General features: G+C 40.9%; 3 protein-coding genes across 3 annotated transcripts; 1 reads left to right on the forward strand and 2 right to left on the reverse strand.

The window, feature by feature from the left end:
• Window positions 1–1704: 1704 nt before the first annotated feature.
• On the reverse strand, window positions 1705–4076 carry LOC146567344 (cystatin-B-like). Its single transcript, XM_085287119.1, has 3 exons — window positions 3124–4076; window positions 2944–3045; window positions 1705–2149 (listed from the first exon to the last, which is right to left on the reverse strand). The coding sequence occupies exons 1-3, from the start codon at window positions 3262–3264 to the stop codon at window positions 2021–2023; spliced, it is 372 nt and encodes a 123-aa protein (XP_085143245.1). The 5' UTR covers window positions 3265–4076; the 3' UTR covers window positions 1705–2020.
• A 5374-nt stretch (window positions 4077–9450) lies between these two features.
• Window positions 9451–12557, forward strand: LOC146567345 (uncharacterized). Its single transcript, XM_085285852.1, has 4 exons — window positions 9451–9523; window positions 10666–10738; window positions 11253–11328; window positions 12376–12557. The coding sequence occupies exons 1-4, from the start codon at window positions 9510–9512 to the stop codon at window positions 12555–12557; spliced, it is 345 nt and encodes a 114-aa protein (XP_085141978.1). The 5' UTR covers window positions 9451–9509.
• A 3124-nt stretch (window positions 12558–15681) lies between these two features.
• LOC146567346 (cystatin-B-like) lies at window positions 15682–16243 on the reverse strand. The gene is made up of 3 exons (XM_085287122.1): window positions 16167–16243; window positions 15963–16064; window positions 15682–15807 (listed from the first exon to the last, which is right to left on the reverse strand). Exons 1-3 carry the CDS (start codon window positions 16239–16241, stop codon window positions 15682–15684), a joined length of 303 nt encoding a protein of 100 aa, XP_085143248.1. The 5' UTR covers window positions 16242–16243.
• Window positions 16244–17720: the final 1477 nt, after the last annotated feature.

A 17720-nucleotide genomic window follows, 5' to 3' on the forward strand; every position in this document is an offset into this window, starting at 1 on the left:
GAAACTGCAGTGTGAATGCTGAAATCTGAATGTATGCACTGAAATGAAATAATTAATGAATATTAAGCTAAAAATGTTGAATGAGTTGGAAAATACAGACTTTTTAACCTGAAAACCAAAGTGCAGAACTTTTGAAAGCTGATGTTCACACAGAAGAAGTTGGAAAATAGCTGAAAACGTTTAAAATGTAAATTAGAAAAATGAATATTAAAAGTTCATATTCTTTAAATCACTGAATGATTATGTCATGGTCCTGAGTCTGCCGACTCAGTGTTTTGTGTTTCTTTATGCTTTTGTTTATTCTGATTATGTATTCCGTTATGATTTGCCATTTATTAGGTTTCTGTTCTGTGCCTGCCCTGGTCCCACTTCCGTGTTCCCTCTGTCTGTCTATGGCGTCACACTGTCTGCTTCTGAATCTGTCTGTTTAGTTTAGTGTCTTGTCTGGTTCCCCGTGTCTGAGTTTCCTGTTTTATTCTGAAGGTCCCCGACTCATGTGAGTGTGTTCAATTTACGTTTCCCCTGTCCCGTCAGCTCTGATTTCTCCCAGGTGTGTTGCCCTCCTGTCTCTCATCCCCTGATTACTGGTGTGTGTATTTAAGCCCTGTGTGTTCTCCTGCCTGTTGGTCTGTGTTCCACGGTGTCCTGTTCCTCGTCCTCGTCTGCTTCTGCTGGAGCTGCACACCTGCCTCTTCTCTCTCCCCCCCCCCCCCCTACTTCAATCATGAAACGGATCAATGATCAGCTGATCGGCGTTTATCTCTTGTTTGTTTATCGTTCACTTTGCCAGGATCCTTTTTCTACGTATCTGACAGCTGGTAACTGTGCAGGGGCGGTCTAGCAAAGTTTGGCCAGGGGGGCCAGGTAGGGCATTAACAGGGAGAGGGGGGCACAAAGAAATACTTTTCTTCCTTATTCACATTTAAAATATCTAGCTTTTAAAAAATAATTATCAATCTTACAAACGATTGATGGATACATATATACCATCAAAACCGTGTACATCACTGTCACAACAGTTTTTCATTCAAAGGCTTTATGATTTTTCCTATAATGGTGGGCCGGTCTCTAGTCAAAATGCCCAGGCTGATTTTTTTGTCCCAAACCAGCCCTGTATGCAGCTCATCTGCAGTCTGGTGTTGCAGTCTCATGAAAGAATAAAGTTACGTTGAACCCAAGCACACCATTGTTTTCCTTGTGACATTACCAATAAGTTTGATGTGTCACATGGCCCTCTTCTTATTGATGAAACAAAAGTTGTATCCAAGATGGCCGACTTCTAAATGGCCACTATGGTCACCACCCATCTTTAGGAATTTGCCCCATCACATATACTAATGTGCCACAAACAGGACTTTAATATCACCAACCATTCCCATTTTATTACGGTGTATCCATATAAATGGGCCACCCTGTACATAGCACAACTTTTAATTCAAATCTGGTCACAAATACCTTAGCAAATGAAATACTGTTTTGTTTGTTTGTTTTTTTAAATTACACCCTTTGAAATGATATTAAAAGAACTCAAAATCAGGTTATCAGACCTTCATGATTAATTCTGTTACATCGTCCAAAACTGACCAAGTTTATACAGCTATGCGACATAAATTACACTTTAAATACACTGTTCACATATGCGTCCCACATACACAGTCACACTCGTTTCACTCCTCTTTGATAAGTAAGCAGACTTGAACCACATTAATATACAAAGTCTGCAAATTGCAGAGTTTTTAATTTTTGTAAAACATTCCAGAAATAAGTCTTCCAAAAAAAAACAAAAAACAAAAAACAGACAAACATGAAAGGACTATTTTTCTGCTGTGATTTGAATAATCGGCTATATTCTTTTCCACCCACCTCGTATTTAACTGATTCCCTTTGCCTTCCATTATCTGTAGTTGGTTATTATATGTAAACAAGGAAAGCTTTCCCCTCATGAAGAGGCAAGTTATTAATGGATTACATTGAGAGGACAGGCTGTAGGCACTGATGCTTTCACTGGTTCATTGTCCCATTAGAAGTACTCAATACTGTCATTCTGAGTCTTGGGGTGCTGCAGATCAGTCAGCTCAAGCGTTCCTCCATAAGCCGGGAGTTTCTCATAAACACGGAGGTGAACATATTTGTTTCCTCCCACATAGACCTGCAAGGAAAGTTAAAGGAGATGCTTGATGTGCACATAGAAGTAATCCTGATCATTTTATTTTATCAATGTAAGCCACAGCTGTGGGCCAAACAACATGCATGGAAAAGGAGAATCCACATCTTCATATATAGAGTGCCTGATTGTTGTAGTGTTCACAAACAGAACATTTGTTGAGCTCTGTTCATGGCTGACAGAGTTTATGAAGTAAATATGTGCTTATGCTTCTTTATTTAAGCCCTAGTGCACAGGTGTTGAACTCCAGGCCTCGAGGGTCTAAATTACCTCCTCAACATGTCCTGAAGTTCTCCAGAAGCCTGGTAATGAACTAATCATTTGATTCAGGTATGTTGAAACAGGGTGATATCTAAAACCTGCAGGACACCAGCCCTCGAGGCCTGCAGTTCGACACCCCCGCCCCTAGTGTGCGTTGTGTGTGACAAGCGATCATTCACAAGAACTGGAAAAACCGGAAATGCTCGTCCTGTGCCACACCAGGAGTGTGAGGTGCACTTTGTGTGGAATTTGTGAAATTTGTGTGGAAACAATGATTGAAAGCCTCAGCTATGAAGCTAGAAAATCAATAACAGTTAAAGGTTTGCACACACCTTCTTTTAAAATCACTACATATGTGAAGAGATAGTAACTGAAAACCCCCCACTGATCATTGCTTTAGTTTTCACCTGACAGATCACATTATCAATCAATGCTCTTTTTAATTATATTTTATTGCATGCAAGACCTCAGAGCTTTGCAGTGTTGCCACTGCTCACTGCTTGCATTACAAACATTACCTTAATGAAGTAGTTGGTCCCAGCTACGACCTGTGTTTTGTAGTTCTCTGCAGTGAAAACCTCGAAGTTTCTCCCGGTTTTCTGCTCTGCGAGAGGCTTCATCTGAATAACAATGACAGCAAAATCAATATGAATGACAGGCCCTGTGTGTGAGTGTAAAAATCTCCCGTTTCTACTCACTGCATCACAGATCTTCTGAACTGCTTCATCAGCCTGCTCCACCTCGGTCAGCCCTCCGCACATTTCCACTTCGACAACATTTTGTTGGTAAAAAATGACCAAAAAGCTAATAAACACACGCCAATTCACAAGACTCTGCATTGTGGACCAGCGCAGAGGAAGATGGGTGTTTGTTGGTACAGTATTTGTAAACGATCATGTAAAAAACCAAATAACACAACAGCCAGTCATATGACTTCGCATTTTGAACCGTACCATCAGCTCAAGAACAAGGGGGTGGTAAAAATCAAAAAACAAAACAAGCACACTTAGACTAGCACAAGAAAATAATAACTTTTGCCCACATTTTTACCGCATGTGTGGGTTTGTCGGGGCGTATGACAAAATACTCTTGAGTCTGCCGGGAAGTGAAAATACAGGGTGTGAGCTGTGATTGAAATATTGGAAAGGATCACACATGAATCACAGCCTGAGTACTGCTTTTAGCTCTTCCTTTCCGGTTATCCTACTTCTGATACCTGAACCTCAGCCTTTCCAAATCTCCAAAAATTTTATTTATTTAATACAATTATACCAACTGAGCTTAAGGAGATAGAAACAAAGTATTGATTCTAATTAGCTAGTATCGATCAGATACCAATACTAGAGTTGGTATTGATCCAACTACCTCTAGTGCACAGGTGTCAAACTCCAGGCCTCAAGGGCCGGTGTCCTGCAGGTTTTTGATGTGTCCTTGATCCATCACAGCTGATTTAAATGGCTGAATTACCTCCTCAACATGTCTTGACGTTCTCCAGAAGCCTGGTAATGAACTATTCATTTGTTTCAGGTGTGTTGATCCAGGATGATATTTAAATCTTGCAGGACACCAGGGGTCCGTTCTTCGTACGTCGCTTACTACATCCAAGATCAAATGACACATCCATATGTACATCCAAGACCAAATCATCGCGCTAACTCTGAGCTCGCTATTCCGGTTCCCCGAACACACCTGCTGTTGAGGATTAGTACAGCTGGATGAAGTAACGTGAGATCACTGGGTGTCGTAAAAGGGGCTACGCATCGATAGTAGAAACATTGATCGGCAACCCTCTGATTGGTCGGCGAAAATGTCAAATAGCGCGCTCAGTATTTTTCGGCAGCAGAGCAAGAACTCTTGAGTGAGGGATTTCAGGAGTTTCAGAGTTTAATTAAAACGCAAGGGAACACTGCAAAGGCTGCAAAAGCAAGGAGAGAGGGCTGGCAGAAAGTTGCTGACAAATTAAACTCGTAAGTAATTTAATAATAACAATAATAATGGAGTGGATTGATATAGCGCTTTTCAAGGCACCCAAAGCGCATGACAATGCCACTATTCAGTCACTCTCACATTCACACACTGGTGGAGGCAGCTACAGTTGTAGCCACAGCTACCCTGGGGCAGACTGACAGAAGCGAGGCTGCCATATCGCGCCATCGGCCCCTCTGGCCAACACCAGTAGGCGGTAGGGTAGATTTATTATATTACACTATATTATCCAATAAAAATAAATAAATAAATAAATAAATAAATAAATAAATAAATAAATAAATAAATAAATATATATATATATATATATATATATATATATATATATATATATATATATATATATATATATATATATATATGAGTCTGCCTACAGGAGGGAGGTTGAACGTCTGGTGTCTTGGTGCAGCCACAACAACCTGGTGCTGAATGCCCAGAAGCACACAGTCCCCCCCCCCCCATCATCCTGACTGACACCCCCATCACTCATTCCGCTTCCTGGGTACCACCATCACTCAGGACCTGAAGTGGGAGCCCACCATCACCTCCGTCATCAAGAAAGCCCAGCAGAGGATGTACTTCCTGAGGCAGCTGAAGAAATTCAACCTGCCAACACGGACGATGATGCAATTCTACACCGCAATCATCGAGTCCATCCTCACCTCCTCCATCACCGTGTGGTACGCTGGAGCCACTATCAGGGACAAACAGAGACTGCAGCGTGTTGTGCGCTCTGCTGAGAAGGTGATTGGCTGTAGACTCCCATCTCTGCAGGACCTATACACCTCCAGGACACTGCGGCGTGCAGCTCGGATCTCAGCTGACCCTTCTCACCCTGGACACAGTCTGTTTGACCTGCTCCCCTCAGGCAGGAGGCTCCGGTCCATTCGCACCAGAACCTCTCGCCATAAGAACAGTTTCTTCCCCTCTGCTGTTGGACACATGAACAATAAACGTACGACTGTTCCCACCACTAACACATGACCCTACGCTGTGTTCATTGCATCATTCCATGTTTCGGCACTGATCACCACCTGCACTCATGTATATATCTTTCTACGTAGCACTTTTAATTCTTATTCTTACTTTTATTTTTTTCATGTCTATATAAGCGCAATTTATGACAGTATGTTTGCACTGAAGCACCGCAGCAATTTCCTAATGTTGTAAACCTGCTCAACATTTGGCAATAAAACCCTTTCTGATTTCTGATTATGTTAAATTATGTTATATTATATCCCCTTTCACATTAGAGCCACAACAGGACCCACTAGAACATGGGAACAAGTAAAAGTGAAATATAAGAATATTCTACAGAATGGCAATATTCATCACTTATATTGCTTTTAGTCTCTTGGAAAGAGACCCTGAAATAAGCTGTTAGTTTGTTCATAACAGCAACCAAGAAAAGGGCAGAGCAAAAAAAAGACAGGTGGTGGTCCTGCACCCCTTCGTCAACAAGTTGGTTAAGTGAATAATACCCTCACGGGAATATCGATATCTCTCTATGAGCACACTGTCACGCTGAGCTAAAGGATCCTGTCTGTCCCGCAATATACGCTGAATTCTGAAAACTCTCCTTATCAATCTTGCACCTTCCGCAATGGGTGGCTCGCGTAAACGGACAGGACATGGCTGCGACAGGCTTCCCAAATCCACCTTCGCTTTTATAGCCGTGGTCTCTCATCTTGATTACACGAAGTAATTTACAATTACTACTCTGAAATATGAATTACATCTGTAATAATCAAATACATGTAATAGAATGATTAATAGTACATTTCCCTTTTTTAGGAAATGACCTGTATGTATCTGTGTGAAATCAATAAATGGATCAAGTGCTGCATTATCTTTAGTTACATTGATGTTATTTATTTATGGTGAAACAGTGGTGGAATATCGCTGTTGCTTTCGTATAAATGAAGCGGACATACCTGCGTGGCCGCGATCTAATCCTGTTTACATAAAGTAAACCTGCTCCCGAGCAGGTTTACGCTTACGGCTCTGTTGCTACGACAGCAAGTCCCGGATGAGCTTCGGGGAACCGAACGATCCAGGATCACGCGAAATCGTCAACAATCAAATCCAGCTAACTTACTTAGCGAGGAACGGACCCCTGATCTGGAGGCCTGGAGTTTGACACCCCTGCTCTAGTGTACACGCCTCTCTGTGGTTTAGATATTATTTTATTACTATTATTTGTCGTTTAAGGCTGTAGAGATTAGATTTTACTGTTCCCTAGTTGTTGTTGTTTTGTTTAGTTTTTTTCTGGGGGGGAATCTTCTCTTCACATGCTTTTAAGTGAGTTTCAGGGTGCTCTGCTTAATTATTACTCTTTTCTAGTTAACATTTGGAGCCGGAAATGGTAGATGCAAAAATAAAAAAAATTTAAAAAAGAGATTTTAATGACTGCAAACAGCATCAAAATAAAAAATAGGGAGATGAAAATACAGCCACAAAGTGATACAAACTAAAGGAAAAAAATGCAGTATAGACAAACAGCTGAAAATGATGTGTTGAAGGTTGCAATAAGGCCACTATAAGATGGTCAACTAGATTAAATAGTTAATATATTTAAATAAATAAAGGAAGGCTGAATGATCCGGTCAAAGCATGGTGGAGATGTACAAACGATCAAGATGTGTAGACATAACAAGGACATCTGCTGGATAAGTGGGACTAATTCAAGATTACAAAGAAATTCAGCTGTGGCTGACGTCTTAATACTGATTATCTTCTGTATGGACGACCATGTCCATCATTGTAAAACACAATAAATTAGAGAGATTAATAGCCTGAATAATTCTTTAATGTTTGGTTAGATTCTGTATATGCTGCACAAATATGTCTCTAAAAATAGGATAACATGTGTTGGACTTTTGGGAGTCTTCCCTCACACACACATACACACAGAGATAATTCAGACAAGAGTACTGTTAACCTTACAGTTATTATAGATGAAGCTCTGGACAAATATGAAAATAAAAAAAAAAATCATCAGAAGCTGCAATAATGGTAAAAACAGAAGTTAATAACTAGCAAGAAATCAACAATCACAATCATTTAGTTTTTTGCAGAATTTAACTTTTAATGCTTCAAATGATGAACTCTAGTTGTTAGATATTTTAGTATTATGGGAGCATTTACTGGGTACTTTTTTGATGATATTAGACAGAAGATTCTGTGACTCAACAAGGCTCTTTATGTTAACCGTCATTTTCTCTTGCTTTGTCAACTCAAGATTTTATGGTGTGAAAGTAGATACTAAGGTTGGAGGGAAAACACCAACAAATCACTCTTTTACTCAGGGCCGGCCCGTGGCATAGGCCGTATAGGCAAATGCTAAGGGCGCCGTCCATCAGGGAGCGCCACGCCAGTGCCACAAATGTTGAAAAAAAAAAAAAAAGTTGGTACTATTATTTCTAAATACAAAAAATAATCCCACGTTAATTAAAATGCAAAGTAAAGCTTATTTAATAGAAATATTATTCGTTACAACATTACACTACACTGCTGATGTAGGGGGGCGCCACCTAAAATCTTGCCTAGGGCGCCAGATTGGTTAGGGCCGTTTCTGCTTTTACTTATCACTCCCTTGCAGAAGATGTTTATGTGAAGACTATCTGGGTTGTGTCAGAACTCACGGATGTAGGAGACCTCTGTATAAGATTTATAGGCCTTGATAGTGCATCTTACTGCAATTGTAGAACAAAGGATTCTAACTGTCTAGTGTTTAACGGACCTGTCAAAGGTATGTTGAGATATGATTATAGAAGGCGTCTTTCAGAGCTGGGGGACCTTCCTTATATGGTTTTAACTTGAAACTTGTTGACACACGAACTTTCTGCCTATAAATACTGCTGCACAAAAGAATAAAACTTTGAGTTGATTTTGGGAAGGCAACCTGAACAGTCTCTGTATCATTTTGTTCTCCTAACTGCTCCCCACGTCGTAACTAACCCGCTGACGGCATATCTGAGTGCTACTTGAGAATATATTGCTGAGTGTTACTTAATAATTTTGAATCTTATAGGGTAAAGACAAAACTCTGCTTATAGACGCCCACGCCTCGGGGAAACCCGATCCACGGACCAGACCCGGGACGGAGTTTCTTTCAATTTTGGTGTCAGAAGTGGGATACGCCGACGAAGGTAAATACGTGTCTTTTTTTTATTTATAAGACTGTTAGACCTTTCTCAGTGACCCACTTACTAAGTAAATTAAAACAGAAAGACACAGGAAGTTGCCTGTTGTTTTGAAAACGCATGCTAAAAAAGCGAGAAGTTGCTCGTTAAGTGAGAAGCTGCTCACCAAAAACAAAAGAAAAGATAAAATTGCTAGCAATAAATTGAAACCTCAGCTGTGCCACAGCAAAAATACTAGCATAAATCCTTCAAGCGTGTAAACCCCTCTGGAAATCACTGAACATGGGTCAGAATAATTCAAAGACCTCAGACAGGTCCGATGAAAAATCGAAATTAACTGTAAAACCGAAAAAATATATATATAAAGTCACAAATAACGGCTCAGTACGACTCCCACCTCCGGTTACGTGTAACCCACGTCCGCGAATCGGTGAAGACTTCCATGATTACGTATCCAGAACATGTGGAAGTGCTTACGTGACTGATTTTGTCTACAACTTAAGAACTGTAAGTTTAATGCATTCTAATTTATTTCCGGAGCCCTATTCCGAACGATTATCGCCAGAAAACAGGTCAGTAGAAATGTTGAATACCAGGCACATGCAGAGGAGGGGGGGGGGGCTAGAGGGGCTTGAGCACCCGCCCCTTTCCTGATGGGTGCCCAAGGTGCCCTTTTGTTGAGGCAACTTTAAAAATAATAATTTTTTTTAAATGTGTGTGTGCGTGCGGAGTCCTGTCTGTGCCCCTCAACAATAATATTTAACTATTAATCACAGTTTTGCTAAATAAAAGGCTCTGGCTTGCATCAGTCACATGCTCACATTTAACCAATGATCGCCCTTGACGGCAGAACGCGCTGGTTACGAGCCGGGAACGAGCTCACAAAGAGCACGCGCACTTTTTCCGGTCCGCAGCTGTAGGAGAAACACGTGTTAACTCAGAGACACAGACTGATGCGACAAAACCAGTAAGTAGGTGTACAGCGTACACTGTAGTGTATAGCACCCAGGAGTATTAGCTTATTACGTACACGTTGGTAAGCTGTCTTGTTGCAACTGACGAACTGAAACAAACGAGCGTGCTGTGTGTGCAACAGCGCGACAAACATTACCTGTCCTTTTATTAACTGCACAAGTAGTGCTGGTCATAGCTGCTGGCTACCTGTGTAAGGCTGTCATGGGTCTGTAGCTCTGTCACCGTTTTAGGGAACATATTTAGCTTTAAAGCAAGTTACAGGGCTTTTCCTGCCTTTCTGGAGGGATTATATTTTACTAAAAAACGATCTAATATGCATGTCCACATAATTATGCATTATTATAATTATAATATATTAGAAACACACGCTGTATTTTAAAGAACATACATTAAGAAGCAGATTATATTAGATTTATATTTTAAATAAGACAAAATTTGGATTTTACAACAGTAAAATTATTGTATCTCTACAGTTTAAAAATGTAATAAACTTTGCCCCTGCACAGAGTGGATAGTGAAACAAATGGAATCAACATAATGACATTATTTCATATTTATTACTTTTTTCCCCTCATTGCTTTATTATTGTAGCTCTAGTAATAAATAATAATGTAAGGATTCTGGATCAGCACCATGATGCCCACAGTATATACAGTATTCTGAAGGTCTAAAGTGTTACTGTGTGTGCGTGCATGTGTGTGTTTTATTTATATGGATTTTTTTTAATTATTACTCATGATATAACATTGTCCAGACATGCCTGGTAAGGACATGAGGAGGAAACAGTAGGAGCTGTGTGAGGCTACTAAAGGCAGTGCTATAACATTTTTCTGTCATCATTTTATTTTAGATTAAGTGCTGGAGTTGTTAGGTGTGGATAATTAGATTATAGTTTATTGCAATAGCAAGTTGTGCCTTGTTCTCAGATAGACAGCAAGTGGAGAGCGATATATGAAATGATGGGATGGAAGGAAGAAGAGAAGCAAAGAGTGATTCACAGGCAGAGCCTAAATTATTTCTCAGTTTTTTGTTGCCTTATGGTTCCAAGCGCTGTCACCAATCTTTGCATTTTGTTATTATCTCATGACATTTAATCAGCTACCATCTCTCCTATGGACTTTTTAATGTCTACAGTCTCAGATCAACACAGCCCTGCCCTCCAGCACCATCAGCAGCAACCCCTCAACAGCAACATTGTACCCATCAGGTAAAGCATCGGCTATGTTTGCTTTGCCTTGTTGCCCATATTAGATTCTTGATGAATGTGTGTTGTTGTTATTCAGCCTGGTTCAATGTGCCCCTTTTTAACTTTGAGCACCCGCCCCTTTAAACCTCTCTGCACAGCCCTGTTGAATACCATTTGCGATAAGAAAAGTAGTCTGCTTAAAAAGTCCTGTAGAAAATATATGATAGAATGCCGCGACGTGATACATCGAATGTCACCACTATGGAAAAAGCGACCGGAACCAGGTGTAGATGCTTTAACATCAAATAAAGCTAGTGCAGGCTCTAGCATAGAACATAAATCTACCACAGGAAAAGCTAGTCTTGCATGCCCAGCCGTTCAGCCTACGGCCCCACCGCCTTACGAAGATGAGACCGAATTAATAGTTGCTGCAGCAGCTGCACGCACACAACGTCAGCATTCTGATCCAACCAGCTTAAAAGAAAGTGACGGAAAACCGATCGCTAATTCTGATCTTGTTCAAACACTTTTGCAGGCTATACAGCTGCCATCGGCCGTTGCAGTCGTTAAAACGAAAGGACACAGTACAGCTGACACAGACGAAGCAGCAGGTAATGCCCTACCAGACGTGACTGCCAAGGCTGCAGCTGTGTCACAGCTCCCACCTCCACAGGAAGTATTATCTGTGCCCCTACAGCTGCCACTTGTTACACTCCCAGACTATTTAGAAACAAATTTTGATTTAAAATTTATACAAGAGCAGGCCTCTGCATCTGATTACACCTATTGGGAGGATAATGACTGTACCTTAGATGACAGAGATGGCCTATACAAAAATCTTGAGGGTTTGATTGCCCTCCCATCTTCCCTACTGCCAGTCCTTGTCCGACATTTTCACGGTGTGAGTCATGTCGGACAAAGAGGGGTAATAGGGGCAATAAAATCAAGATTTGTTATTGAGAAAACATCACATGCAGTAAAAAGCATATTAGCAACCTGTCTAACATGTGCACGAACTAATGTAGGGAGACCAAAAGCAAAACATCAGCATTTACCACAACCAGATTTTCCATTTCATACATTACAAATTGATTTTACACATATGCCAGCACAAGGAAGCATCAAGTACTTACTGGTAATAGTGGATCAATTTAGTAAATGGGTAGAAGCTTACCCAACATCAAAAGAAACTGCAGAAGTAGTCTGTCAAAAGTTGTGCAATGAAATAATACCCAGATTCGGAATACCTCACCAAATTAACAGTGATAGAGGACCTTCATTCACATCAGAAGTAATTCAAAAGTGTGCTAAAACTCTAGGAATAGACTGGAAATATCATGTGCCATACCACCCTCAGAGTTCAGGAGTTGTAGAAAGAATGAATAGGACCATAAAAAAATCGCCTGACTAAAGCAATGATAGAAACAGGAATGACCTGGGTCAAATTACTTCCTCAAGTCCTCTGCGAGATTAGAATGACTCCATCCGCAGCAACCAAATTATCTCCATTTGAAATAATCATGGGAAGACCATTTCCAACACCATGGTCAGCCTCCAGAGGGGCACCGCTATTGGAAGGGGATGTAGACACTGCATTGTCCGACTATGTTCACAATCTGGTAGAAACACTGAATAATAACTATCAGAAACTCTCTCAGCCTCTCCCTTCTACAGATCCAACCCATCCGTGGAAAACAGGAGACGTGGTGTTGGTGAAGTCGCTAAAACCAAGGACACCCGGGGAGGTCGTGTATTCCAGCCCCCAGACTGTACTTGCAGTGACGAGAACCAGCATCCTTACAGACGGACAACCGCAGTGGATACACGCCAGCAGGGTTAAGAGCAGCCCCACTGAACCATCTCAGGCGTCGGATCAAGCAGACGATGACTCAGGCGAGCCAGCGCCCGGAGCCAATATACATACACACACACAATCACTGATTAACACACAACGCCTGAAAGAGCCAAGACTCAGAGAGCTCTTTGATCCTCCACATGAACAACAACAAGGTACTCGAACATCCAGCAGGAACAGAAAGCCGAGAGTACCACATGATGTCTAATCTGATAAAGCAAGACTCATTCCATCCTGATAATGGAGAAAATGAAATGCCCATTGTCATCATACGACGCTTATTCGATGTCTCTCGAACCTGGGACCAGGCCAGGAGACGACTGAAGAACTGTGTTTTTTCTTATATATTTAGGTTATTTATCATATCTATCGCATTAACTTTAGGATTTTTCTTTGCTATTTTGTATTGTAGACTGCAACCATGTTCACATTTTTGCAGGTCGTATTTTGCTGACAATACCTCATGCTCCATTTGGCAAGACACCCACCTAGTACGCTCCTCACGTTCCCTAAAATCAGTAAATAGCAACACAGATGCCACTAATAAACCATTTTATGCACCCCCTACAGCAGGAGTTAACTCCTGGTATGAAAATGCCAGAACAGCCGCTCGTGATTTAGGAACCAGTAACTGTTATGTCTGTTCAAAGGGCAATCCAGAACAGGTAATAGTAGGATACCCCATATCCGGTTTCCCCCTCACTGAGGGACTAGAGAAAATCGGCGGAGATAATGCTCTCCTCAAAGACACTTTACAGTTGACTCTGAGCCCTCTCGACTGCCTACTTAGACACACACACACACCAACTAACCCTGAGACTCCATTAGGCGAATTATTGAAGTTGTCTAATGACACCGCGGGGACCTGCGCCCCAATGAAACGCCCCAAGAATAGGTTAAAACCCTCACTGCCCCTAGGACAGATCCCTCTCCATTTTAATACTAGCATGATATGTCTGCGCAGACTAAAGTTAACTGGCCCAGACACCCACATAGATTATACAAAGGATAACTATACATTCTTCTCTGACTCCCCAGGTGCACGCTGCAATGAGACATGGCTAGCTGTCTCTGTGGCTGAAGTTTTATCATATCTGGAGGAACACACACACAGTTCAAGTTCGAGCGGAGAATCGATCATTGTTCCCCCAGAGGGTGTATTATATGACACTGACTGGGGGAAGTTAGTTAAATCACACATGGTCACGCGCCTAACTAGAGCAATCCCTAACGCTTATTGGTTGTGCAACAATACTCTTAGATTAGCCTTACCTGTTAATTGGACCGGTACCTGTGGTCTAGTAACTTTAGCCCAAGAACTACTAATACAACAAACCTCAGATCTGCCTGTATCCAGCAGACGTACAAAACGCTCCGCTTACTCACATGACGTTTACATAGATGCTATAGGAGTTCCACGCGGGATACCAAATGAATTAAAGGCACAAGGAGAAACCTCTGCAGGGTTTGCCTCAATATTACCGTGGGTGCAGATAAACAAAAATGTAGCCTGGATTAATTATGTTTATTACCATCAGCAAAAATATATTAATCTGACCAATACGGCCCTTACAGCCCTAGGAGAACAGATGTCTGCTACCTCTTTAATGACCATGCAAAATAGAATGGTCTTAGATATGCTGTTAGCTGAGAAAGGAGGTGTCTGTGCTATGTTTGGAGATGTATGCTGTACCTTCATTCCCAATAATACTGCCCCTAATGGTTCATTCACACAAGCTATGAATAAACTTAAAACATTGCAGATAGAACTGAAAACCAATGCAGGTCATGGTCAGTGGCTAGACAAGTGGTTACAGGACATGTTTGGAAGATGGAAGGAACTAATTGTAGCCTTTGTAACAGTATGTATTATTTTGTTTTTGATGATTATTGCCTGTTATGTGATGCCATATATATGCTCAATGATGACCCGTATAGCTACTAGTAAAGCTGCCTCAACGTATTTGAAATTGACAAAAACTGACCCAGATAATGTGCCAGATGTCGCCAATGATGATCCTGATGTATATATTGAGCATTAGGTTGTGAATTACTCCGTTATCCAAGAAGGGAATGAAGTTTTTTTGTTGTTTTTTTTTCCTTAGAATTTTGATATCAAGCTTGCTCGGAGGACAAGTTACATTTTCCTTTAGATTATGTTATTACATTTTGCCTTTATATTGTGTTATTATTGTGTGATAATAAAGAAGGGAACTGTTAGATATTTTAGTATTATGGGAGCATTTACTGGGTACTTTTTTGATGATATTAGACAGAAGATTCTGTGACTCAACAAGGCTCTTTATGTTAACCGTCATTTTCTCTTGCTTTGTCAACTCAAGATTTTATGGTGTGAAAGTAGATACTAAGGTTGGAGGGAAAACACCAACAAATCACTCTTTTACTTATCACTCCCTTGCAGAAGATGTTTATGTGAAGACCATCTGGGTTGTGTCAGAACTCACGGATGTAGGAGACCTCTGTATAAGATTTATAGGCCTTGATAGTGCATCTTACTGCAATTGTAGAACAAAGGATTCTAACTGTCTAGTGTTTAACGGACCTGTCAAAGGTATGTTGAGATACAATTGTAGAAGACCTCTTTCAGAGCTGGGGGACCTTCCTTATATGGTTTTAACTTGAAACTTGTTGACACACGAACTTTCTGCCTATAAATACTGCTGCACAAAAGAATAAAACTTTGAGTTGATTTTGGGAAAGCAACCTGAACAGTCTCTGTATCATTTTGTTCTCCTAACTGCTCCCGACATCGTAACTAACCCGCTGACGGCATATCTGAGTGCTACTTGAGAATATATTGCTGAGTGTTACTTAATAATTTTGAATCTTATAGGGTAAAGACAAAACTCTGCTTATAGACGCCCACGCCTCGGGGAAACCCGATCCACGGACCAGACCCGGGACGGAGTTTCTTTCACCAGTCAGTGCTATATGTCTAGAAATAACGATTTTTTAAAATATATTGATTATAACTTTAACTTTTGAAGGAGCATTATTGCAGTTTTTTCTTTCAGGATAATAAAACAGCACATGTCATGAGGCAGCAGCTTGGAGGCAGAGAGCAGCTGAAATACAAAGTGTGACCACATTAAAAAGGTTGGATGGGATCTTTGTCATGATGGTCTTCCACGCCAGTAACTACGGCTTCTCCTCCATAACATGGAAGCTTCTTCCAGACCCGCAGATGAAGGTAGCTGGATCCTCCCACATGTACCTGCAGTCAAATCAGAGGAAACTTGTACTTGTTGAACACTGAAGATCTTCAATCTGCTCAACAGCTCATCTGGATCTCACAAGTAACTCAGTCCATAAACACTTTCTTTATTTTCTTCCATTAATAATCACTATCATGTCTGATGTCACAGTTACCTTGATGTCATAGTTGATTCCTTGCACCACTTGACTCTTGTACTGAACAGCTTTGAACACGACATATGCTTCATTTCTTTTTTCCTCTACTTGACACTTAACCTGTGTATGGACAAAATAAAAGTAAAACATGACATAAAATGCAGAGCACAGAGTTGATGTGTCTGTTTAATATGTGAGTCTGAATGTTGTGAAGAAGCTCACCTCATCACAGATTGTCTGAATTTCCTCATCAGCGTCTTTCACCTTCGAGAATCCTCCACATTTTATGGCATCCATTGTGAAAGTCCGCTGAAATAAACAGAGGAGACAGTTTTCTTGTTGTATGTGTCTAAAACATACTGGTGCCAGTCCAAGTACATATACTGGGTAAGTGACCTGGAAACTTACTGGAAGGTGACTAACGCATGATAGGAGGAGCAACATGTGACACGACAGCCCCTAAATGTTTGCTTAGAATGTCTTCTTGAAATATCTACTTGTGTAATTGTGTCTTAAATTATCTGTGTCTTTAAAACAGATAAACCTTTGCTTTTATATTAACATTTTTTTAGACGACTAAAAAGGACGATAACTAAAACGTGTTTGTCGTAGTCCTGTCAGTCTGTAGTCTGTGATAAATGTCTTATAAAAATAATTTATGTGCCACGGCTGTGGCTGTCAAAAAATAAATACATTGAACTTTGCAAATTCTTCTTTAAGCTGACTGTCCAGAGATAAGCTATCAAACCTGAGATAGATCAATATGCCAGATCTGTAAGTCAAAAAAGTGTGTGACTGAGGAAACTTACAGTTTTGCAAAATACCCCAAAAACATGTTTTCAAGAAAATTCTAAAAGCAAACTTGAGAGTCTAGAAAAGACACAGACGCTATGCTGATTGATGCATTGATAAGACAGCTTTTGCAGAGTTTGTGCCTTTGCAGAAAGATATCGAGATTCTATCATGTAACAACTGGGAACACGGGAAGCTTGAGAAGTACCAAGGGCTCAGAGAAGATGTGGAGGGTGAAGGTAACAGTGGTCCCAGTGGTAATCGGAGCACTAGGTGCAGTGACTCCCAAGCTAGGCGAGTGGCACCAGGAAATCCTGGAACAACATCCGAGATCTCTGTCTTGAACAGCAGGATACTGCACAGGACCCTCAAGATCCTAGGCCTCTGGTGGAGGATCTGAGCTGGAAGGATAGACAGTCTGCAGGGGTGAGAGGGGAATTTTAAAATAATACATTAATTGATTAATAGATTATACAGTTTATATAATTTATATCTTCATTTATCTAATCTACACACACACACGCACAGTTACTTTAGCCTTCCCCACTGCTCTGCCACCAACTTACCGTAAGGTTGACAGCTGCAACTATTCTGGTGCACGCAGCACTATGGAGGTAATTACATTATACACACGCAGCACTGAGGCCGTCCAAAGAGCAGCGACTTCATCCAAAATGCTGCACATGTCACAATGCTTTCACATTTACAAGATAACTGCAAAACAATTATTAAATAAATACAAGATGCAGTTGCGTTCATAGTCAACATCACCAGAACTCTTACCATCAATAACACACACTGCAGCAATCAATATACTTACAGGTATCTGAACACACACTGGCAGTCCTGGACTTTCCTCACCACCAGCCTATATCTGACATTTCCCACTTCAGTGTGCAGCTCTCTTATTTCAGCCATGGGGTGCCCAGCATTCCCAGGCTTAATGACTGACGGAGTGGAGCCGTCAGGGTGCATGCACTCAGA

The sequence above is a fragment of the Mchenga conophoros genome, linkage group LG9, assembly GCF_057382185.1.
Source record: "Mchenga conophoros isolate Kocher_MC1m ecotype Shallow Benthic linkage group LG9, M_conophoros_male_GT1.1, whole genome shotgun sequence".
Classification (NCBI taxonomy): domain Eukaryota; kingdom Metazoa; phylum Chordata; class Actinopteri; order Cichliformes; family Cichlidae; genus Mchenga; species Mchenga conophoros.